The sequence below is a fragment of the Prinia subflava genome, chromosome 7 (genome assembly GCF_021018805.1).
Source record: "Prinia subflava isolate CZ2003 ecotype Zambia chromosome 7, Cam_Psub_1.2, whole genome shotgun sequence".
Lineage (NCBI taxonomy): Eukaryota > Metazoa > Chordata > Aves > Passeriformes > Cisticolidae > Prinia > Prinia subflava.
The window spans coordinates 26,017,404-26,041,894 of record NC_086253.1 but is presented as its reverse complement, the minus strand read 5'-3'; the positions used below and the strand labels follow the sequence as shown (position 1 = coordinate 26,041,894).

General features: G+C 40.6%; 1 protein-coding gene across 1 annotated transcript in view; it reads left to right on the top strand.

Moving 5' to 3' along the window:
- Window positions 1-24,491, top strand: part of TEC (tec protein tyrosine kinase) — a 52,285-nt gene that overhangs the window by 10,789 nt on the left and 17,005 nt on the right. The window contains exon 2 of the mRNA XM_063401893.1: window positions 4,790-4,971. Within this exon, the coding sequence (XP_063257963.1) occupies window positions 4,834-4,971 (138 nt within the window). The 5' untranslated portion in view covers window positions 4,790-4,833. The remainder of the gene's footprint in view (window positions 1-4,789; window positions 4,972-24,491) is intronic.

Here is a 24,491-nt window from a genome sequence, read left to right as displayed (position 1 = left end):
TTAGAGGTGCTTACAGTCCAGGTACAGGTGCTTACAGTTTACGGTGACTAATTGTTTCAATAAACAAACACAATCTGGGAGCTGGGAGTGGGAACCAGAAGATATGTGGGGTGGGTAGTGTTGCAACACCTGAGCTTACCACATCACTTGGTGGCTCAGTTTTCCCCAGTGAAAACTGGGAAAGGTGGCATGCATAAGAAGCTCTGTCTACAAGTGAAAATGTCCTTTGTGCATTTGGACCAATATTGACTTAAAAGGCTTATCTGAACAGTTGTTTTCATTTGTTTTGAGGAAGGGGTATGGTGACTTGATGGCTGTACAGATTAATACTGGTATAATGTGAAGATGGGAAACACAAGCTTGCTGCAGATATTTTGATACTTAAAGTTGGGAATGTTTTCCTGCTCTGAAAAAAGTTGAGAATCCATAACTCTTTCTGTTTTCTACCATAATTCTAAGTTTTCAGCATCTCTGCAAATTAGATCTTATTTGTTACCATGTAACTAAGGCTGGCAGGGAACAGGGCAATTCCTTGGCACGAGTAATATTGTGAAAAGTTTATATTGGGTGTGAGCCCGAAACTCCCACAGCTGTTTCTAACAAGATAATCTGTCATGCCAACAGCTTCATGTTCTGAAGGATAGTCTGGGAACAAAGGAGGATTTGGGGGAAAGCAGGGGCAGGGAAAATGTGCAGAAAATGTCTAAAACTGTACTGAAGAAAAAATAGTGATATATGGGTTTGATAAGAGGTAAGTGTGGCTGTTACAGGGGCTTCTTAATGGATTATTGCTAGTCTCAAAAAGAACTTTCAGAATAATAGGTGAAGATTCAGTTATCCTGAGCCTTATTTATTGAAACAGAAATGTATCTAGAGCCATTGACTTGGAAATAACCCCAAATAAAACAGGTTTCTGTGACCAAATGCAGATTCAAAGTCTGATCTTGTGACCTGGGAAACTGGTTCTAATCTGCTGAAATCTTCATAGCAGAGATTATTCAGTGTAGCAACCAACTGCAGACACTAGCCAATGTTCTTATTTTTTTAACCCAAATTTTGTCAAAAGGATTTTTTTGATTCTTGTGTCATATTAATGTAACTGGTAGAGAAATGAAATATATTAGCATTATCAGTATTGAGATTTGAAATTACAGTTAACTTTGAATCCTTCTTGTGCTCTCTAATGTAGCACTCTAGAGATCTCTGAGTTCGCAGTTTATAAGATGGATAATAATTATGTTTTTCTTGAGTACAAGCAGAGAATTTTTACTATTGAGAACAGTTGAATTGTTTTGAGTGGGAGAGCCAGTGATGGCAACCCTAAAGTTTTGTGTGCATTAAGCTGGTCTTAAAGCTAGTACTGGCTTTTACTTTTTTGGACAATGTTTGTATTTTCAGTTTATGGCAGTATTCTTCCTTCTGCGATTACCTTTAAGATTGTCAATTTATTTTTAGAAGGGCAATAAATCAGAATTGGTCAGCTTGAGCAGTTAAATAACATATCCAATGATTAAAAAAGATCTGCCTTCTTCCCAGAATGCAATATGACAGATTACCAACAAAATGTATATGTATATTTCAGAAGAATAGAAATAAAAAAAAGAGATTATTCATAATAATCACCATTTGCAATCCAATAATCAGCTTTAACTTATGCATCCTAGCCTGGTCTTATTTTGTAGTTCCATTTAAACCACTGAATATTTTTTTAACATATGAAGAGATATTTCTAGGAAGGAGGAGGATTTTTTAAAGCTGTTGACAACTTCCAGTTGTTGAGATAGCAGCAGTATGGGTCATGAGTGCTCAGCTGGTCGAAGTGAAAAGTAGTATCAAGACTGGACTGGAAGGCAAAGGCTGTCATTTCATGTATTGTGACAGCAGTTAATTGCTCACAAAACAAGATACACTAAAGTGAGTTTGCTTACATTTGATTTTATTAAAAATTAAATCGTGTAAGGCAATGTTGTCAGGAGGTTTGTGGTTTTTCAAGAATTCTCTCCCACAACTCTGTGAAAAGTGCTGTTTTGTCCATGCTGAAATTATGTTGCCTGCAGAGAAGAATATGTATGCCATTTCCCCAGTGAATTCTGATATACTCTAAGTGGTAAATAGGTGCATAAAGTAAGCCCTGTGAAAAATGAATTATTTTTTGTTTTACTTTAGGGCTTTGGTTTGGGTTATCCCCCTGCTCCCTTCACACAGTTGAGAGAGAGTTCACAGTCACTGGTGCTTCAGCAGATGCTGCTGTTCCTTCTTCATGCCATGGCTTCAGCTCCAGCTGTGCTGCTCTGGCCTGAGTTGCTCTCCAGGTCTGTGCCTGCAACTCCCCTGGCTCTGGAGCACAGCTTCAGGTGGGGCCCAAGTGGTGCCATGGGCAGGGCTGGCAGAGAGTGAGCAAAGCAAAAAGGAGTGGGGAAAAAGATTTCTGCAACAGCTTCTCCACAACCTCTCCCACACCTCTCATCCCTGCCTCAGTGCCACTTCATTTAATGAGTCTGTGCAGGCAGCTGCCTGTGCTGCATGATGAAATGTCTGGTTGGGTCCCTTCCCTAGCCTGCTTCCCAGCCCGGCAGTGGAACGCCTGCACCTGCACAAGGCACCGTGGCATGACAGGACAGGGGTGAGTTGGTGAGGGAGGAGGTCAGCTGTGTTTAAGCTGCCATCATTGCAAAGAACAGAAAGATTGCCTATGTCTCTGTCTTTGCCCTGGAGCCAAATTTGTCACCCTGGTTTTGAAGACTTTTTTAAGCCTTCTGTTATGTTCTTCATATTGGAGTCAGAAGTTTCACCTTATCACACTTTCTACTATAAACACTGGCCATGTTTTGCTAACTGTCTTTTATTGTTTACATATTTCTAGGTAGGAGGAGAAATGTGATTGACAGTTAGCTCGACCAACGTGGATTGAGAGGTGGAATTCCATCCTCCAATCCACGGGCACCATGGGAAATGTATAAAACTGGGTTTTGTAAATAAACTCTCTCTCTCTTTTCCTGCTTCGCTCACCAGCGTGTCCTCGTGTGGTTCTTCCCGTGTCCACTGTGACACAAATTTGCAAAGTAGCTGTGGGTGCATTTTGCTCCTAAGTTTGTCCTACAGGTATCAGCCATGGTGTAGAACAAAAGCAGCTTGATGTTACTGAGTGACCAAAACTGTCTGAATTCAATTGCTTGATTTCGATGGTCGGCATGAAGTCTTTCTAAACAGAAGCTGGAAGGCATATGCTTAGCAGTTTTTGAAAAATAAGCTTCTTTGTTCTCAAACTGACATCTTCTAAACAACCGTTTGTGTCTGAAAATTTTCATTGATAAATTAGGGGTAAATTTTCAAAATGATTTTTAGTGATCCATCTTAGGTACAGATGGTTGTAGTAAATGAGATTAGATCAGGCTGATGACTGACTGGTCACCAGTGGAGTTTTCCAGGGCTTCATTTTAGGCCCAGCACTCTTCAACATCCTCATAAGCAACTTGGATGCAGGATTGAAAGAATACTAAATGAGTTTTCCAGAAATATTTAATTGGGAGGAGCTGTTGACTGCCTCAAGGTCAGAAAGAGACCTGTAGAGAGCCCTTGATAAATTAGAGAGATGGGCAATCACCAATAAGTTCAACAAGGGCACGTTCTGGATTCTGCACCTGGCACGTGGCATTCCAGGTTGTGTGTATAGACCAGGGAATGAGAGTCTGGAAAGCAGCACTGTGGAAAGAGACCCGGGGGTCCTGGTCCATGACAAGTTGAATATGAGCCAGCAGTGCCCTGGCAGCCACGAGGGACAACCCTGTCCTGGGTGCATCAGGCACAGCATGGCCAGCTGGGCAAGGGAGGAAATTGTCCTGCTCTGCTCTGAGCTGGGGCAGCCTCACCTTGAGTGCTGGGGGCAGGTTTGGGTGCCACAATGTAAGAAAGACATTAAGCTATTGGGGAGCATCCAGAAGAGGGCAACAAGGATGGTGAAGTGTCTAGAGGGGAATTCAGATGAAGAATGTCTGAGGACACCTGTTCAGTGTGGAGGAGACTGAGGAGAGATCTCATTGCAGCTGCAACTTCCTTATGATGGGGAGAGGAGAGGCAGGCACTGCTCTCTTTTCTGTGGTGATCAGTGACAGGACTGGCCTGAAGTCGCATCAGGACAGGTTTAGATTGGATATTAGAAAAAGGTTTTTCACTTAGAGGATGGTTGGGCACTGGACCAGGCTCCCCAGGGAAGTGGTCACAGCACTATGCCTGACAGTTCAAGGAGCATTTGGACAATGCTCTCAGACATGGTGTGATGCTTAGGGCTGTCCTGTTCTGGGCCAGGAGTTTGACTTCAGTCATCCTTGTAGGCCTCTTCCCTGCAGGATATTCTGTGATCTTCAGTTTTGTATTTAGAACTCTTTTGCAAATGACATTTGTACATGACAGACCTTAGCAATTAAAACTTCTAGACAGGTTAGAAACTTCTAGACAGGTTTGTGATGAAGAGCAGTTGTACACTGCTGTTTGCCTGGAGCACATTTCAGACTTCTCACCCACATTCTCTGTGACAGAGTCTGCAGTGTACCTTATTTCATCCCAGTCACATACAGCTTTTGGCTTCCTGGGAATGTGCCAGTGCAGCCCTCAGCTGAGCAAAGAGTGAACTTTTTAGTCTAATAATTAACTTCTGTAAACTTCCAGGTGAGCTCCAGCTTTCTGTATTTTCAGGCAGTTTCATTTATAAGTAGAAGCTCTTCTTGTTAGAGAAATCTCCAGTTCTGTGATCCTCCAAAATCTGATAATGTTTTATTTCTCATCTTCACAGGAACTGATGTTCAATGGCTAGAAGAGAGCTGACAAGTGGCTGAAATGAATACGACTACTATCCTACAAGAGATTTTGGTTAAAAGATCACAGCAGAAGAAGAGGACTTCTCCCTTAAACTACAAAGAGAGGCTTTTTGTACTTACGAAGTCTATGCTAACATACTATGAAGGTCGAGCGGAGGTAGGAGACACAGATTTACCCTACAGATTGCCTTTGTTCCTTTTTGCTTTTGTATGATACTGGCTTTTTTTCCTACTGTATGTCATACTATCAAGAGCTGATTGGGGAAATGGTCATTAGTGGCCATGAATGTGAGTTGGCATTTCTCTTATTTATAATGCAAGTTGAGAGAGGTGTAGATAACTTACCTGGTAGTCAATGTGAATTGGTTCTCAATTAGAGCAGTAGTGCATAGCCAGGATGGCAGAAATTACAGAAAACAGCATTTAGAGGTGGTCATCAAAGCTCATTTCTTTCTCTCTCCAGAGAGATGAAAGGTCACTGCTACGATGAACTGAGGAAAAGGTAGAAAAAGTTACAATTGCAGTTTCTTATAGCCCTGTTTACTGTGGAGGTCTGTACATTCACATCTGGCAATTAACTGCATTTGAACAGGAGAAAGAGCATTTGATAGGAGCAGTGCATTGCAGACTAAGTTCAGCAGAGACAAGATCCATTAGAGTGGATCATGCAGCTGGTGATTGAAATGAAGCTGGAAGCAGTTTCTCTTTGACTATACAAGCAATTCATCCCAGTTACCACTTTCTGTGTAAATTCAGTTACTCAGGAAGTCATTAGTGTAAACTATGCAGGCCAGCATTTTTTCAAATGAGATCCAGACTCAGTTTCATCAAGATCACCTGCCCCCAGAGTGCCCTGTCATATCCTCAGTGCTGTGGGTGAGATTTTGCACTTAAGTGAGGCTACTTTCCATGTTTGTCACAATGCTGAAGAGGATTAAAATGACTGCAGTAGCTTGTGGAACATGTTGTATGCCTTGGGAAGCCATTTAACAAATAAACCTTAATGGAGCTGCAAAACAAAGCTTAATGGAGCTGCAACCTCTTGTGTTGGCTGTCTTAGCTCTGATAAAAGAAGAGAGTATGGGAGAGCTAAGGCTTGCTGAGCATGTTTGTCTGCCAGACCTAATTGTTACATCAGAACTGAGCTCACTTGCCATGCTACAAGATGCTCACAGCAGTCTATTCTCTAAAAGCAGCTTGGACACAGTCAAGGATTAAGAACAAGATCACACACTGAGGTTGGAGGGGACCTCTGGAGGCCATCTGATCCAAGCCCCCTGCTCAAGCAGGGCCACACAGAGCTGGTTGCCCAGAACCAGCTGGCTGTGGAAAGTCTCTGTCCAGTTGGCTGCTGAGTATCTCCATGGATAGAGTCTTCACAGCCTTGCTCTGCAGCCTGCGCTAGGGCACAGTCACCCTCACAGTAAAAAAGACCAGCACAGTTTCCTGATGTTCAGATGGAGCCTCTTTCATTTGGTCTTTCAGTTTGTGCCCACTGCCTCTGGCCCTCTGTCCATTTCAGTGGACACTGCTGGCAGTAGTCCAGCTCTGTCCTCTTTGCACACTCCTTTCAGACATTTTCTGTCCCCATTTTATGATGGCAGAGTGTATCAGTCACTCCTGTTTTGGTGACTCTGGCCTCCTCCCAGAGAATAAAGAGGTGGGGGCTAAGAAGCCCTCTGAAATGTGCCTTGCATGCTTATTCCATTTCGGCTCACATTGTGACAAACAGGTTTTGCAGGTCTAGTTGTCACCTTTTAAGAAGTTACCACTTCCAGCTTCCCCTCTTCCAGTTTTCCCCTTCCAGATTTCCTTTTGTCTTGCAGGGTAATCTGGCTAAAACACTTTTCCAGGAGACTGACTGGTGGATCTCTGTGAGAGGGGGTTTAAATTGTTAGTTTTACTTGCAGTGAGATTGAGCACAGCATAGTGCCCTCAGTGGGTGATGAAGTAACTTCTTAAAGTAGTTCAGCCTAAGATACACCCAGCTGGGCTGAAAATATGTATTATGCCTGTGCTAGGCCATCAGTTTGCTGCTGAAAAAGGCAGGTCCATTTCATCCCTGTCCAAGCCTTCCTAGACTCCCCTATTCATTTGAATTGATTCTGGCCCTTCTTGGAATCTATATTGCTCTGAAAAAAATTGCTAATCAAGGAATCATAGAGTGGGCTGGCTCAGGTAGGGACTTTAAAATTCATCTGGTTCCAACCCCTCTGACCCTGGGCAGAGACACTTTTCACTACACCAGATTTCTTAGAGCTCCATCCAACCTGACCTGGAGCACTTCTAAGGATGGGGCATCCACCACCTCTCCGTTCCAGTGCCTCACCACCCTCACAGTAAAGAACTATTTCCTAAAATCTAATCTAAGCCTGCTCTCAGTTGGAAGCCATTCTCCCTAGTCCTGTTGTTACATGCTCTTGGAAATAGCTTCTCTCTGTCTTTCTTGTAGGCTCCCTTCAGGTGTGGGAAGGCCGCAGTTAGGTCAGCAGAAGGATATTTGACCTGGTTTTATCTTTGCTGGGTTGGTGCTCTGCTGGGTTAGCACACTGCGTTTGCTGGGTGCAGGATCTGACAAGTGCCAGAGGCCCTGCCAGGCGGCAGAGGAGAGCAGGATGCTCTGACTGTTGACATCAGCAGGTTGTTAGACCGGCTCAGCCATAACGCGTTACTTTCCAGCCTCAAACCATTTTCATTTTCACTGTTCCTCTCAGGTTCTTTTAAACATCAATTAGCTTTTTATTTTATTACAGTGTTGTCTGAAAATAGTGAGCTCTGATCTTAAAGGGACATACTGAATTTTTTGTCTCTTTAAAAAAAACCACAACTGTAAGATTAAGATCTTTGTGACACAGTTACTCCTTTATGTCTCTGGACAACTTAAATGGCAAAGATGTTTGTGGGTTTAGTTATTTGTTTGGTTATTATTTGGGGTTTTTAAAGCAAATTATGGTGGCTATAAATATGTATTTACAGTAAGACAGCTGCATATTCTGGCTGAGTTAATTTATATGAGAGGAAAACGTTATTAGCCATCAAGATAATTCTGCCCCCTCTGAATAACTGAGGGTTTATTGCTGAAATAGATGTGACTGCTGTGTATGCTGGTTGAATTTAAAGACATGACAGATGAAAGGATAGGTACAGACTGATTTAATTTTGGGCTTGGCAGTATTCAAAGTCCAGATTGCTGAGATAAGCATGGAAATCCCAAGCCAAGAGGATCTCACACCCTCATTTTAATCCCATAACTGGAGTGGTAGCAGTCTGCCAAGGGTGCTTGAGTTCTGCTGCTCTAGGCAAGTGTGCAATTCCCAGTTTGATTGTTGGCCAATCTGAAGTATTTTCTTGTCCTCTTCCATTTCAACTTCTATAAAAGTTCAGTAGAGAGTTCAAGAAAAACCCAGGGTTTGTGGGCACGTGAATAATCATACCACTTCTTTTTAAAAACAAGACTAAAATAAACCTCTTTAACCAGATTAGTCAATACTCAAAATGTGGGCAAGTTGGAATTCTTAAGAAAGGGACAGAATTAGACATTTTGTATGTCTGGTGACAGAAGTGGAACATTTATGACAACAAAAAGCAGTCAACCATAGCAAATAGTGTTCATGTAAATGCTACTGAGAGATTTAATTGTTGTATGCAGCCAGAAGTGGAGCATCACCTGCTCTTTGACCAGAAACTGCACATTATAGGCACCACTCTTCAATGTTTTTTCCTGTCCTATGTATTGAAAAAGTCCCATATACTTTTATTACTTTTATTACTTGGAGTAATAAATTATTACCTCATAAGCACGACTACTAGCAACAGGCTAAAATCTTGTTTTAACTTGCTGATAACTGGTTTAAATCTTTTATATGTGCTTTCAAGCAGATCAGCCCCCCTGTCATGGTACAATGGCAGTGCATGCCTGCAGTGAAGCTGGAACTGCAATGCACTGATGGGAAGAAGAAATACAGTTTTTTCACTTAAAGATACTGCTCTGCTGTAAGTCATGGAGCAGGGGCGTGAGCTATTGATGGAGCACAGCTACAGAATCAGTGAAGAGGCTGCATTTCAGGACTAGTCTCAAAACACAGAAGCCTGAGGAAGGAGAATCCTGGTTTAGGTCACCTGTGCAAAGCTCTACAATTGTGATTAATATCATGGGAAACTTAATTTGCATAGGAAGCCAATAGGACCTTGGCTTTTACAGCTTAACTTGTGGGCATTATGCTGTTGGATAAAAAATGTGGAGGTATCACCTTTAGGTTTGTTAAAAAGATGGACGTTAAGGAGCTTGAAAATAAAAATACATCAGGAACTGACTTGCCTTAAGCATCATGGAGATAGATTTTTAATTACAGAAAAGACAAATATTCTGTCCAAGTTGGGATTTTGGTTCTGTGTGTTGTGGTTTTGTCTTTTTTTCTTGGTTCTAAATTCTGAGAATTAGTAAGTGTAGCTGTTGGGGAAATGGCATTATTGTGCAATATTGGACTGACAATGATTATAAGCAAATAAAAAGGCTGAGCTAACTTTGTTTCTTGAAGCCCTGAATGGTTTATCAGCTGTCATTGTTGGAAAGAGTATTTTCTGTATTTTTTCCTAGTGTTGCAAAAGTGGCTATTGAAATCTGAATGTGATGTGATACATTTACAGTGAAGACAAAAATTCACTGTAGTAAGACATTTATGTAGACGGTAGTAACTAGTTTGAAAGTGGGAGGTGGTAGGCATTTTTTCACAAACTGGCCCTTGTTCTTGAGGACTGCTGCACTGTTCGTACTGGTGTCAGCTGGAGTCATGGACTGTAATGAGACTTTGCTGGATAATCTGATTGTATAGCAAAAACAGTGTTTGTAATGTTTGAGTGAGGAAACATGAGCATGAAAGATTTTATTAGGAAATCTCAATTTTGTGTGGTTTGAAAACTCAGCATACTTCAGATGTGCTTCTGGTCATTTTCCTGAACTATTTTCTTCCAAGAAATCAAAACATACTAGTCAGTATCAAATTGATAAGCAAAGGTTTAGATTTAAAATAATATTTAGTCAATTTTGAAATTAACCAACAATCAAATATTTCATGCAGCGATTAAAAAAAATCTCATTTGGAATGGCTTTCTGTATTTTTGACCAGCAAAAATTTAGCTGAAGTTTTAGTATGACTTTTTCCAAATTGCTAATTTAATCTTGAATGGAGTGTAGGTTTGAATTCCAAGGAGGCATTTGTGGAAATAACACCACATATGCATGGCCCTAGGTACATTTTCTGTAAAAAGTGAGCTCATATCTTGAGTATTCAACTTAAAATTCCCTGGAGTTTACTTTTGAAGGATCAGTGCATTCACACTTTCATCTGTGTCTATTTGGAAAATCAAACCTTAAGTGTTTATCTAGGAGTCCACCTTACCACTGAAATTTTAAACACTTCAGTGAATATCAGCTGGACAATGGAAAGGAGGACTAATTTTACCACTATGCCTGAGGCTGGTGTCCCACATTTCAAGTGCCCCACACACTCCTTTGCAGGGTGGTTGCAAGGAACAGCATCCTTTATTCCTCTTGAGTTAGCCAATAGGGCAGACCACACAAAAAGAGCATCCAAGCTGCTGTGTCCATCAGGGTGCTCCACCATGCACAGAAGGCATTTTAGGCAAGGGAAATTCTTAATAATGAAGGAAAGAGAGCAAGTGTAGGTGTTTAAGTACTTCTTGCCAGTGGAATAGTTGAAATGAGCTGGTCTGTGCAAGTGAGATATCCTGCTAGCTTTTGGTTTGAAAACTTTCATTGATGTTTCATTGATTAAAAACGCTTTGATGTTTCTCATGACTGTGGTGCTTCCAAAAGGTGACACAGACCTGGTCATAATTTTATAAATCCTTGTCAGTGTGTAGACTGTTAGTATCCTCATATCTATCAAACCTGTGCAATGTTCCCCTTTACCATGATATTTCTCTCTCTCTTTGTCACTTTGTCACAGCTTGATTATCAGTGATAGTCTTTAGTTTGAAAGTGTGCTGACGTGTGTGGTGTGGTTACAGTCCTCCCACACAGGGCACAGCATGCTTGAATTAACCTTTCCATCCCCCAGCAGCTGGCACTGACCATGAGTATGAGGCTGACTATGAGCTTATGAACATTAGATTTCTTTATGCTTTAGCATCTTTATCGTTTGCTCATGTTTGCTGTATGGATGACAGTTCACAGCAATAACGTTTACGTTGGATTTTGCATTTTCAAAAGGCATAGGCTAAATCCTGGTTCCTGTGGTTACCCAGCAGGTGTTTGGGTGAATGGGAATTTGCAGTGTTAGAAGGGAGGACGAGAAGAGGGAGAATTTGGGCTGCAATACCTATTAGCTCTGGAACTGCTGCACAGAGGATATTGGAGTAGGTGCATCACTTAACTGTTTATTAGTGTACAGAAGCCATTTGCTTCTACAGAGAAGGCAAAGGATAGTTCCTTGAGGGGAAAAGTTTGAGAGTCTTATTTAGAAGGATGCTTCTGTGGAGTCAAGTAGAAGGCAGCTTCTGAGCAGCTGAACTTGGGAGGTGCAGAATGCTCTTGCCTTCAGTGGCAGTCGTGGTATCTACCATTAGGATCAGACTTGTGTGAAAACTTTCTTGTGTAAACAGGACTGTTAAAATTGATAAAAACCAGCCAGGATGGAAATGAAAAAAGCAGAATAAAAACCTGAACATTTTGGGGGGTCACTCATTTTGAAAATCTCTTCCTAAGGAAAAAAGGTCCTTCTGTGTGAAATACAAAGTTATGTTTCGTGTCAGGGAAATGAAGAAAATCTGTGTAATCATAGTGATGGAACACAGCCATGGGACAGTTATAAAGATGAGTTCTAATAAATAGCTGAGGAAAGCATGGAAGGAAGTTTTTGAATAAATCTTTTGCTTGCAATTATCTATTATAAGTCTCAAGCTATTCTGCAATTAGTGTTCTTTAATTATAACTTTAGAAGCTTGCTTTGTATTAAAGAATTTTAAACTGTAGTTTTAGAGTGCAAAAAGGTTTTTTTTAGACAAAAGAAGGAAATAAGGAGGGGGCTCAAGCCTCACACAAGGTGGGAAAACATCCTGGACATAAAGATATGACTTCAGCTCACTGATTTATGGCTCCTGGAGAGGAAAACTGGACATCAACTTTAGAGATGGATGGACTTGAAAATAGAGATGGGACCTCCACATCTGGAAGCCAGATCCCACCACCTGGAAAAACATATCCTGGAAGTACATCCTGGAGTATTGAAATATCAGAATAGATCACAATGGTCCATAGAATTATACAGGACAATCTATAGATTTATGGCTGTTAGGTATTGAATTGTGACGTTAAAACTAGAAATGGAAACTGCTGAGAAAGCTTATGAATATGTATAAAATACCATCAAAACCAGCAATGGGTGTGCAGTTGGAAGGGAAAACCCCTGCCACTGTACCCAGCGCTGCCTCTTTGCTCACACTTTACCATGTTAATTAATTAATTATTAAATTGCTGCTTGATATATTGGCCGTGTCAAGCGTCTCATTTTTAACAATTTGGTGGAGAATGCGGGCATCTCCAATCCATTGAGGGAGGCCCCTGATCTCGGGGAGGCGCCCCACCTTGCAGGCTTTTGCCTCAGGTGGCCCTGAGTGACTGGGGAATCTTTCAGGGAGAAGGAGATCCTCGAGGTAAATTGTGAGCAAAGGATTTTGAGCTCCCGGATAAAGCTGCAGTGAAATTCACCTGTAATAACTCGTGCACAGAGACCCAGGCGAGAAAAGGAGGCTGTAAGTATCGCTTGGTTAGGTGGGCTAAGAACGGGTACACACGTGTGAGAGTGTGAGTGGTGTGTGTGTGAGACGTGGTCTGACCACGAAGTGATTGTGGAGTTCTTCTAACCTCGGTTCCGTGTCTCCGCGAGGGGAGCGGCAGGTGAAGGAACAAAGCGAGTGTTGGTAAAGGGAATTCTTTCATATAAAAAGGTCGGGGGCGGGATGCGGCAATAGCTGGGGGGGATTTCTTTACAGTAAATCAGAGGCGGGAAGCGGCATTGGTTGAAGGGACTTTTTATTAAAGAAATCCTAGACAAGTGAGAAAATAGGAAGGCCTTTCATTACTGAAGTCAGAAAGAGTGTGGTCGAGGCAAGTGAGGGAATACCCGTTTCTTAGGGTGGGTCAATGCCAAGGCAAGGACCCAGGGGTTGGTATAAACCAACAGGCAAATAGAAGTACTAAAGGTACTGGGAAAGGAGGGAGCTTTTTACCACAGGACAGTCCCCTGGGGTTAATGTTAAAATTTTAGGATGAATGTAAATCCAGGAAAGGAAAAAGTAAAGAGAAAATGATAAAATACTGTATGATGGAATGGACTAAAGAAATGACACGACCTGATAATTTGTACTGGCCAATGTACAGGTCATCTGAGGAGTGGATCTGTCAGGCCCTGAATGCCTGTGTAAATAAAAAGGATCCAATTAACCAAGAGAGCGATTATGCTGCTTTATAGCAGAAGTCCTGGCCTTCTCCCCTGTATGCTTTAAAAACCAAAAAAGGAGAAGAATCCATGAGGCCACTTACACAACCTCCCCCCTTATCTACCACAACCAGCTGCCCCACCAGAGGTGCCTAATCCAGCACCCCCAGCACCTCAAGCCCCTATGGCACTGCTTGCACCTCAAGCCCCTGTGGCTCTGCCTCGTCCTCCAGATTCACCACCTGCACATAGAAGCAGGGAGACAGTTCGGGCAGAAAGGCGCAAGGACAGTGATGATGAGAGCAAAAGGGGCCAGTTAGATCCATTAAGGAAGGTACTAATAGCAAGATACCAAAGGGGGAAGGGGAGGACAGCTATTAGATATGTATCAGTACCACTGAACACTGGGGATGTGAGAGCCCTTAAAAAGGAAATGGGGATGTCTGATAAACTAGATCAGTTCCTGGGGCCCAAGAAGCCACAATTAAGCTATTAAACTTCTTAGAGAAAAAGGGTTTGAAAGCTTCAATGTTCAAGTTGCAATTTGTAGAAGCAGAAATGAAGTATTTGGGTCATTAGTTAAGTAAAAGAACAAAGAAACTGGACCCTGAATGAGTATCGGGCATACTTGCCTTACCTTCTCCCAGAACAAAGGGAGAGATAAGACAGCTGGTAAGGCTATTAAAGTGTTGTAGGCAGTAGATAAAAAAGTATAGTCAAAAAGCAAAATTTTTATATCAGAAGTTAACTGGAGAACAGATTCATGATTTTGTAGAGTTAATTGAATTACAAACTAAAGTAAGACCAGATTTAACTGAAAAAAAAAAAAAAAAAAATTATCTGAAGGGGAGAAATATTTCATCAATAGCTCCTGCAAAGTATTAGAAAGGAAGCAGAGGTCAGGATATGCAATTGTAAAGGGAGGAAACATGTTGATAGTAGAAAAGAAAAGGTTAAGTTCCAGCTGGCCCGCACAAGCCCGGGAGTTATATGCATTATACCAGGCTTTAGAACTGTTAAAAGACAAAGTGGAGACTATTTATACGAAGTATACTTTTAGAATTGTACATACTTTTAGGAAGATTTGGAAAGAGAGAAGTTTGATCAATACCCAAAGAAAATGGTTGATCTATCAAGAATTAATACTTAAAGTGCTTGTATCATTAAAAAGACCAGAAAAAATAGCTGTTACACATGTAAAAGGTCACCAAAGAAACACAAGCTATTTAGCAAGAGGAAATAACATAGCTGACCAAGCTGCAAAAAGAGGCAGCTTTTGAATTGAAAGAAACAATTCAGTTGAATATTATAACAAAAGTTCAAAGAGAAGTCCAAAAAAAAAATTTTTTAGCTCCCAAGAAGCTATAAAGAAATTAGATACTAAGAAAGAACAAAGAAAAGGAGTACTCTTAGATAGGTGGGAAATTTTGTCCAAAGCCTATGCACAAAAGATTTTGAGCCAATTACATCAGCATAGTCATTGAAGAACCAGAGCCTTGTGTGATCATTTTTTTAAAATATAATGGGTGTATTGAGATTTTTTTTTTGAAATAGCAAAGCAAGTAACGCAGAGGCGTGTTACTTGTCAGAGAGTCAACAAAAAGGTAATGAGGCAAACTTCAACGGGGGGGGGGGGGGGGCAGTAAGAAAATAGCCTACAGACCTTTTGAAAGAGTTCAGGTGGATTATACTGAGCTTCCGAAAGTCAGTAGGTGGAAGTATCTGTTAGTAGTAGTAGATCATCTAACTCACTGAGTAGAAGCTTACCCAGCTGTAAGAGCCACTGCCAAATTTGTAATCAAAATACTATTAGAACAAATTATTCCCCGATTTGGAGTTATTCGAGCCATTGATTCTGATCAAGGCTCCCATTTTACCTCTAGTGTCATCAAAGGGGTAACAGAAGCCATGGGTATCTCCTGGGAATACCATACCCCTTGGCACCCTCAGAGCTCTGGGAGGGTGGAAAGGATGAACCAAACACTAAAGCAGCAATTAACCAAATTAATGATTGAAACCAAGATGTCCTGGGTAAAATGTTTACCTTTAGCATTGCTTAATATAAGAACACTTCCTAATGCAGATACTGGGCTATCAGCATACGAAATGCTTTATGGAATGCCATATTCCCAGGAGATACCCCAAACATCAGTAATAATTGAAGATATGACTATTCAGAAATATATTCAAACAATTGGACAACATGTGTTAGAATTGAGAGAAAAAGGAATATTGGCTCAATCCACCCCTCTAGGATTTAGCATACACAAAATAAAACCAGGTAACTAGGTGCTGGTTAAAAGCTGGAAGGAGGAGAGCTTATCTCCTAAATGGGAAGGCCCATATTTAACCCTCTTAACCACTGATACAGCCATCCGAACTGCAGAGAAAGGCTGGACCCACGCATCTCGCATTAAAGGACCCGTGGGACCACCGACAGAGGCACCGGCCGAGTCCCAGTGGAAAATCACTTCTGCTCCTGGGAAACTGAAAATAAGGTTTAAAAAGGACTGACGCATGTTTCGGAAACACTTGTACCTGAAGCTTCAGAATCAAAACCTTCCAAGAGAAGTGAAATGTCCTAACCAAAATTGTGAATGTTTTCCTTGGGGTTGTTTCAGGTGCATTGAGTGTCAGAAATTGTGGTATACAAACTTGGTGGGGGCAAAGATCCCTAGTACCCTTTGCTGGAGTTGTAGGGATGAGATAGAGACAGATAGAACACTAAGGGCTGCAGTAGAGAAAGGATACATCAAAGTAGGTGATAAGGATTGGTGGGGAACCTGGTTGCACGGGACACGGGCTGGGATCGATCTGCAGGAAGAAGCAAAGGCAAAATTGGAAAGAATTGAGTGTGATTACAACAATTAGATACCAGACGGATACCAAATTGAAATAAGGGAGTGGCACAGAGCTAAGCTTAAGTGGGCCTGGCAACAATTCACAGGTAAGAATAAATAGAGGGCAAGACCAGATTGACCTCTGCCTTTGCCACCAAGAAGATGAAATTCCCAACTGTTGGCAGCAACCCAATAGGTTGGAGGGGTGGAAAGGCATGTCATACTGGACCTCTCGTTATATACCTGATCATGTGTGTAAGCATTGCCATGGCAATTGACAAATGTCACTCATGTCACCAGGCAGTGAAATGGAGAGGAGTCACAACGGTATCCTTTGTTGGTCACACCCATATAAACAAAGGTTGTTATGATGAAAGTCAGTTAAGGGTTTGTGAAGAGCAAGGAAGAGAATTTTGGATAGCAAAGAATTTAGGAGCAAGAGGAGGAGCTGGCCGTAATTACCAGACATGTCCAAGAGGAGAAGAATATATATGCTTTACCAAAACAAGTATGTGGGGATACACTGATGGGAGAGGAGTTCAAGACCAAAATAAGGAGAATTTAGTACAGAAAGCAGTAGAACAGTTAAAAACCCACTCTAAATCTAAAATTGCTTCCCAAAATTTGTATGATAGATTAAGGAAACAGCTGCTAGAGTCAGATCTTTCCACTTTTGGACACAATTTGTTCATGGATTTAATGCAACGAATTGTAACAGAATTAAATGTTTCCAAGTGCTGGATTTGTGGTGGGACCCAAATGACAGAGCAATGGCCCTGGAGAGGAGAAAGTTTAGAAGTAGCACAAATTTTAAAGTGGAACCGAACAGGAATTACAAAACCTGAAGAACGGACAGAAAGATGGGTACTAACGAATGTAGTGATGGGCCAGGAATGCATAGCCAGGAAAGGGAAAGCCTTTGGGACAAGAGTAGGGGAAACCCCTTGCAGGAAAATGTATACCACAAATTTCTCTAAAATCGGTAGTAGCCACAAAACCCTGAAGGATATTTAAGTAACAAACAAATGCCTGTTTAACAATAGAATTCTATCCTTCAAGCTCCATGGTGAGACCAGTTATTTGGAAGAGGGGCTTGGTGGAAGAAAATAGTATTTATAATATTATGTTCATTGACTGGATTGTTGTTTTTACCTTGCTTAATTCCATGCTTTGTTCGGCTTATCCACTCTGTGATACAAGGTATGCAGGTCGCTGTGATGCCAGTGGACCCTGAACTAGCTACAGGGGAATTTGGCCATTTTGGGAAAACATCTAAAATATCCAAAATAATGAAATTAAAGAAGAAGGATGAAGAGGGAAAAGTTGCTAAAGTTTTGGCCAGGTTCGAAACCCAGACACGAATAAGCAAGATAAATAAAAATTTATACAAGCAGAGTGGGGACTGTGAAATACAAAGTTATGTTTCGTGTCAGGGAAATGAAGAAAATCTGTGTAATCATAGTGATGGAACACAGCCATGGGACAGTTATAAAGATGAGTTCTAATAAATAGCTGAGGAAAGCATGGAAGGAAGTTTTTGAATAAATCTTTTGCTTGCAATTATCTATTATAAGTCTCAAGCTATTCTGCAATTAGTGTTCTTTAATTATAACTTTAGAAGCTTGCTTTGTATTAAAGAATTTTAAACTGTAGTTTTAGAGTGCAAAAAGGTTTTTTTTAGACAAAAGAAGGAAATAAGGAGGGGGCTCAAGCCTCACACAAGGTGGGAAAACATCCTGGACATAAAGATATGACTTCAGCTCACTGATTTATGGCTCCTGGAGAGGAAAACTGGACATCAACTTTAGAGATGGATGGACTTGAAAATAGAGATGGGACCTCCACATCTGGAAGCCAGATCCCACCACCTGGAAAAACATATCCTGGAAGTACATCCTGGAGTATTGAAATATCAGAATAGATCACAATGGTCCATAGAATTATACAGGACAATCTATAGATTTATGGCTGTTAGGTATTGAATTGTGACGTTAAAACTAGAAATGGAAACTGCTGAGAAAGCTTATGAATATGTATAAAATACCATCAAAACCAGCAATGGGTGTGCAGTTGGAAGGGAAAACCCCTGCCACTGTACCCAGCGCTGCCTCTTTGCTCACACTTTACCATGTTAATTAATTAATTATTAAATTGCTGCTTGATATATTGGCCGTGTCAAGCGTCTCATTTTTAACATTCTGTAAGGGTTATGTTTGGTTCTTTTAATTTGAATATAGAGGAGACAGAAGCTACTGAAATTACAGTGGTGATATTTTAAGGAAGGAACAGTAAAAGCTCTGGGGCCCACTCTGAAGCTGTAGGTTTCAGGATAAAATTGTGTAGCTTCATTGCGACACTAATATTGTGCAAGTACTTCATTTGGAGCATAACAACATCATAGAGTTCCAAAAAGCCATGCTTCTTATTTTTCCTTTCTAACAGAAGATTAATTCATTCTACTGTTGATTATTCCTATCATGCTTATCCTTTATTACTTTTAAAATAATTACCCTGATTTATGGGATTTCCTTAGTCATTGCATTTAATATTTTATATAAATGAAAGCACAATTCAGTATTACAACTCTTCTGATCACTGATTACTCTTGATTTTTAATGTAAGATAAATAGCTTAAAAACGAGTAGGTTTACAGAGCATTTTTATGTACCAAGTCACAGGTCATAATGATAGAGCTTTCTCAAAATACTTGCCAGTGAAAATTGTTCAAGTTGGAGGCATAACATAAAGCTATTCATGTGAATGGGAGCAGATGCAACAAATTCATGGGAATGCTCACTTCTAAAGGGCAATTCATAAAGAAACCTAAGTTGTAAAAAAAAAAAGTTCGTTATGTTGTAGTAATGATTCCCTGTTTTCTATGAAATCTACTGAAAGAAAAGTCAGCTATAAAATGAGAATCTGCAGTAATTATCTTTCTGCAAGAATTTTGATTTTTATGGCATGGAACAAATGAGATGTAGATGAAGTTGAGAAGCATAGGTTGTAGTTGAGATAAAGAAAAGGCATGGATGAGTCCTTTACGTTTCCTTGCCTTATGACTAGACAGGAGTGGATGAGTCTTAAAGGTCTTAAGAAGGAAGCACTGGAAAATAGATGAGAGAAGCTAGAGAAGGCCTGTTTCTTCTTAGTGTACAGAAGAAAAACAGAAACTTCAATCTATGAAGGTAATTTAGAGAAAAATGCAAGAAAAACCAGGCTTGTTGAAGGTACCTGGAAGATGCAGAAATTGCACCTCAGCCAACAAAGAAACAAAACAAAATAATCTCAGACTTATCTATGCTCTGTCTACTATGGGGTAACAAGTTTTGTGGATAGCTGAGAGCAGCAAATATCCTGTGTTTTCATCCCAGTAAGGGTTTTTTGACACTGCTGAATGAGACATTTTCATATGTAAGCATTAGAAATTACCTATATAAACATGTAAATCTGATTGCAGGGCACATGGGAAGCTGGTGCTGTGTTGAATAGGCATCGGTGGCTTGTTTTCAGATTGAGAGCCTGTCTTGAATGGAATGTCCTATTCTGCCTTTTAGTATTTTCACTACTGATACTGTTGTTGGAATAGAAGCTTGTTGAGTTCTCAGGTGAAATAAAACTTGAAGGAGCTGCAAGTATTTTGAAAAACAAGTCTAGAAATGCATATGGTATATTTGGATTAGGTGTGTGGTGGGTTTGATTGTTTGCTTTTCTTTTTATTTTGTAGAATGCAGTTCAGTGTGGACGAGTAAAAAAGGCAGGAATGCTGAAATGTTGAGAACAGAACAGCAAAAAGTAGCCAAGTGTCAGGCTGTCCCCAGCAGTGCCTGGTTTACAGGATAGTGAGTCATAAACTGGATATGCATCAATGATACCTTCTTGCTGTGCAAAAGGCAAATGTTACATTAGGATGAAAAGGTATGAATCCAAATCCTTGTAATTGGATAGTAGGGCATCAGCTGTAGTGCTGCATCTGGTTTGGAGCAGTAGTTTCAAGGAAGATGTGGATCTGCCTGTGAGGTTCAGGGCAGGAGCAGCAGGAAGGATGAACTTCCCAAAAGGCAGTGATGATGAGTTGGTAAGTGGAAAAGCAATTGTTTAAAGCAGAGATGTACTGGAATCTCAAAAGACAAAAAAGCCCTCTCAGCTCTGTAGCTGTGGAGAACATCATCTGAACCTTTAGAGAGCAGCTAAAGCAGCTGGTGCCTTGGCTGAGTGACCTCTTGGGTCTTGTTTTGGGCTCTGGTTGCGTGCCTGTGATGTCTGTGGGCTTGGGCCCTCCTCCCTGTGTGGCTCAGGTAGTCTGAGTCCAGTGCTCAGGCAGCGTGGAGGCTGAGTTAGGGCTGAATGCAAGGTGCCACTCCCCCAGCAGCCAGAGAGGGGTCCTGAGCAGGGAGAAAACAGGGCAGAAATGGGCTGGGCAGATGAGAGCTCTGTGTGTGTGGACTTCACAAACAAGAGGGGACTTGTCTGAAAGAACCTGAAGAGATAATGGCAGTTATTTTGACAGCTGAAGGGTTGTAGGTTATTTAAGGCCTGATATGGATGGAGACCTGGCTGATTTATTATCAGTCCTTTACTTTTATGAGGTTGCAGCAGTGTATCATAACTGCAGTTGTGCACCTTTGACTGGCTGCCTCTCCATTGCAGAAGAGTAAGTTACAGCTAATGCACTGGAGTCATGGTTAGGAAGTTGTATCAGTACTATGATAGAGAAGTTTGTGGGGTTTTTTGTGCTTTTCAGTCTCTTCAGTGCTGGTCATTCACATCTACTGAGCAGCCAGGCCATGGTAATGGGTTCTCAGTTTCTTAATTTGCAAGACAGGGTTTAAAACTTTCTTCTTCTGAATTATGTTTGTATTTTTTCCCCTTTAAATTCTTCCTAGCAGTCAGATATTGAATCAAGTCAGACTAGATCACAATAATAATCACCTTTTGCTTTTCATATCAATTGTAGCCATTTTTGAAAGGTAAATCAAAATACTTGATACTTGCCTTTCTTAATAGCTAAAAAAAAAACTGGAAGGAGAAGGCCATTCTTCAATGTATTTGACACACTGGAAAATACAGGAATGGAAAATGTGGCCACCTAACATCTAGCTACAGTAATTATATTTGCATAATCTACAATTGCTTGCCTCAAGAGGGAACTGCAGAAGTGCTTCTTATTAATAAATGGCAATACTATTAAAAGGAACAAAACCCAAAAGCCCAAGCTCCCTCCCTGGAAAGAACCCAGAAGTGGAAATACTCATACACTTGACTCTGGAGCATATTCTATCAGAGCAGTTGTCTGTAGGCAGTGTTGGCCTAGCCAGGGTTTTTGTGGTTTTGCAGAGTTGAAGAGCACTTCATTAAAGGAGATAAGAGTAGTGCTGTGATGTCTACACTTGTGAGAGCACAACTCCATGGGTCACGTGCTGATGACCTCAGGATTTCCTACATGGGATAAGCATGGAAGAAATAAATAATACGAACAACAAGGAAAGAAAGACCATGGGGGAGACAAAATCTAGATAGTTCTTGCCGGCTGGGCTGACTTATGCATGTTTTCATTGAGGCTTTTTATTTCCAAATCTGGAGTCCCTTTGTATTGTTCAACACCCCCACCACATACTTCTGTGAGGGTAGGCAGTGCATTATGTTCATCAGCAAAGAGGAAATACACAGAAGAAATATTTTCATCTGATAGGGAAGGTATGGGCCTCTGAAGCAGTAAAGCTTCTGTATTTAACAGAAGAGTAATTCCAAAGGTACAGAGGATCAGCTGTTGAATTGTACACTTTTCTAACACTTGGATATTTCTTGTCTTACTGTATTCTAAGATTATTTTTTAAGGAATTGTGTAATCCTCTATTAGTTCCGTATTTGACAACATAGGTCTAGTGTCATGACTTCTTCATATTACTGTTTAATATGCTAAAATAAAGAGGAATAGCTTACTCTTCTTGGATTGTATAGAAACAAGATTTGGTCATACCCATTGTGAGCAAGGAGCAGGACTTCTAAAACTGTAAATAAATATTTTGAAACATAGGTAAATATGAAATATGTATGGCATTTGGAAAAGCTTTGTTTAATAGTTTCTGTATAGTCACTTCCTTTTTGTTATTTTCAGCAAGAAGATACATTAAAAAGAAAACCCACACCAAAACCCCAAGCTTTAGGGTGACTTTGAAGCGCATGTTTTACCTACTTGTTTTCCTTATTGGGATTTAGTATTTTTACACCTTTATTACTATTCTAATCATATTTGCTTCTGTAGGCCTCCCTCTAGAGTCACGTATCTATCTTTAGTAAAGGAGCAGACCAGGTGTGATAGGTGCCTTCATTTCACTGACCTGTGATTTTTCCGAATCCTCTGTGAATAGTTGTATCCCATTCAGAGAGCATGCATGGATGTTCTGGGAAAATACTGCTACTTCTACAATAAATCAAACATTTTTCTGCTCTGTTAGCCATCTTCCACCTCAAAATAAAAGAATCTTTAAAAATGTACTTCCTACACTTCAGCATTGCATGATTAGCTGTTGTACTAATTTTGTCTCTTTGTAGCAGAGGTCACTTGTTGGAAAGAGTGGTTGTGGTTGAATTTCTCAGGGCTGGCTCATCTCTACTTCCCAGTTGCTTCAGGGCTTGAGCTCTGCCTTGATTCTGCATTTCATGTCTGCTGTAAGGCTGGGTGTAGAGCCCATAGAACCCATTTGCCTGTAGAATAAGTGCAACACAGTTATGGTATGCAAGATATCCTATTATTATAAAGGAAAATCATTCAAGTAGGGAGGAGAAAGAAATTGTAGTGGTCTCTTTAGCATTTTTTCTTGAGTCATTCTTTCCTGCTTCTGTGCATCACAATTTATTAATGAGTAATGGTCAGCTAAAATAGAGCTGCACACTTGGCATTAATAACTGTTGCTTCTGATGTGATCTGAAAATGTCTTGAGCAGTAGGTTTGTTTTTAATTTCACATATGCAAGGATTTTGGGTTTTTTTGTTGTTTTTTGTTTGTTTGTTTTTTTAAATCTATAAAATATGCAAAACCAGAAGAATCTTTTCTGACATTAGGTTTAATAAGGTGGACTGACTTGTCAGGTGGGTCAGCTTTGTGTTAGCTTAATTTAGCATCTTGTGATGAAGCAAACTGAGCCATCCTAAATCATGAAAGCATACAAAGGTATGACTTAGGAAATAGAATTACCAGAATGATGTACATCAGGGGATTTCCTTTATGATTTTATCCCCAAATGTTAGATGGTTATCTAGTTGGATTCCTGTCCTTTGTCCTCCTGTCAGTGTCCTCTGAGTGAGCACTCACTGAATGCCAGAATTGGCTCAGAATCTCTGAGCCTAGGAGAAGGGTGATTCAGATAAAATAATAGCGTGTTCCTCTAAGAGATTTCTGTGATTCTGGATACAAAATCCCCCTCCAATGTGTACTGCCTGTCTGTCCTGCAGCCTCAGTTAAGCATCAGGTGGGATTCAAGCAGTATGAGTACCCTCTGGACACAGAAAGCAGAGTAGATAAGTTATGGGGGTAGTAACTGTTTCTTCTTTTTGCATGTTGTTGTGCAAGAAAGACATCTGGAGAGGTGTCCAGCACAGTTAGGTGGAGTGTTGAATTCTGGGGTTCATGGAAAGGCTGATCTCCTTTGGACCCCCCTGTTCTGCCTTGGCTGCTCTGGCAACCCTGAAACTTCCAGGTCAGCCACACAGTGGCAAGGAGAGGGAGAGGCTGCCTGCTCTGCCAAGTGGTGTAGATTTCAATAACAACTTTTGGCTTTTGTATGAATTTATGTTTTGCTTTAGGGAGTCAATGTTCAAGTAAGGGAATATCAAGTAATAGAATATCCTGAGTTTGGAAGTGACCAACATAAAATAAACAGAAAACTTAAAATGATTTTTTGGTTAAAAAATTCCAGAGTTGCATACTTGGTACAAATTTTGTTTTCAGTGTTACTTGATAAGTCTTTGTAGTACAGCTCATGGTAATGTTTATGATTTACTTTTTTTCCTTATGGTTGGCTAAAGTGCCTAATTCTCCCATATACTCCCCTTGAAAAACCCACCTCTCTTGTGTGTGTTGGTTTTTCTGGTAGCTTTATCTGAACTTAGCTCTTGTCATTCTTCCTGATGCTGACCATGAGATACATGAATTCTTCATGCTTGTTTTCTCAGCACTAATCTACATAAGACTCAGTGCTAAATACATTTTAAGTGCTGATGAAACTTCATGGATAATTAACTGTAGTGTTTCTAGGGTGATGGAATCATAACTGCTTTATTTGAAGTTGTTCTTTGCTTCTGTTTACAAGACTCTGTTTTCAGTTGCTTGTGCTTGTACCAGACTTCTATTTAGGCTGAAATTTCCATCCCCAAGAGAG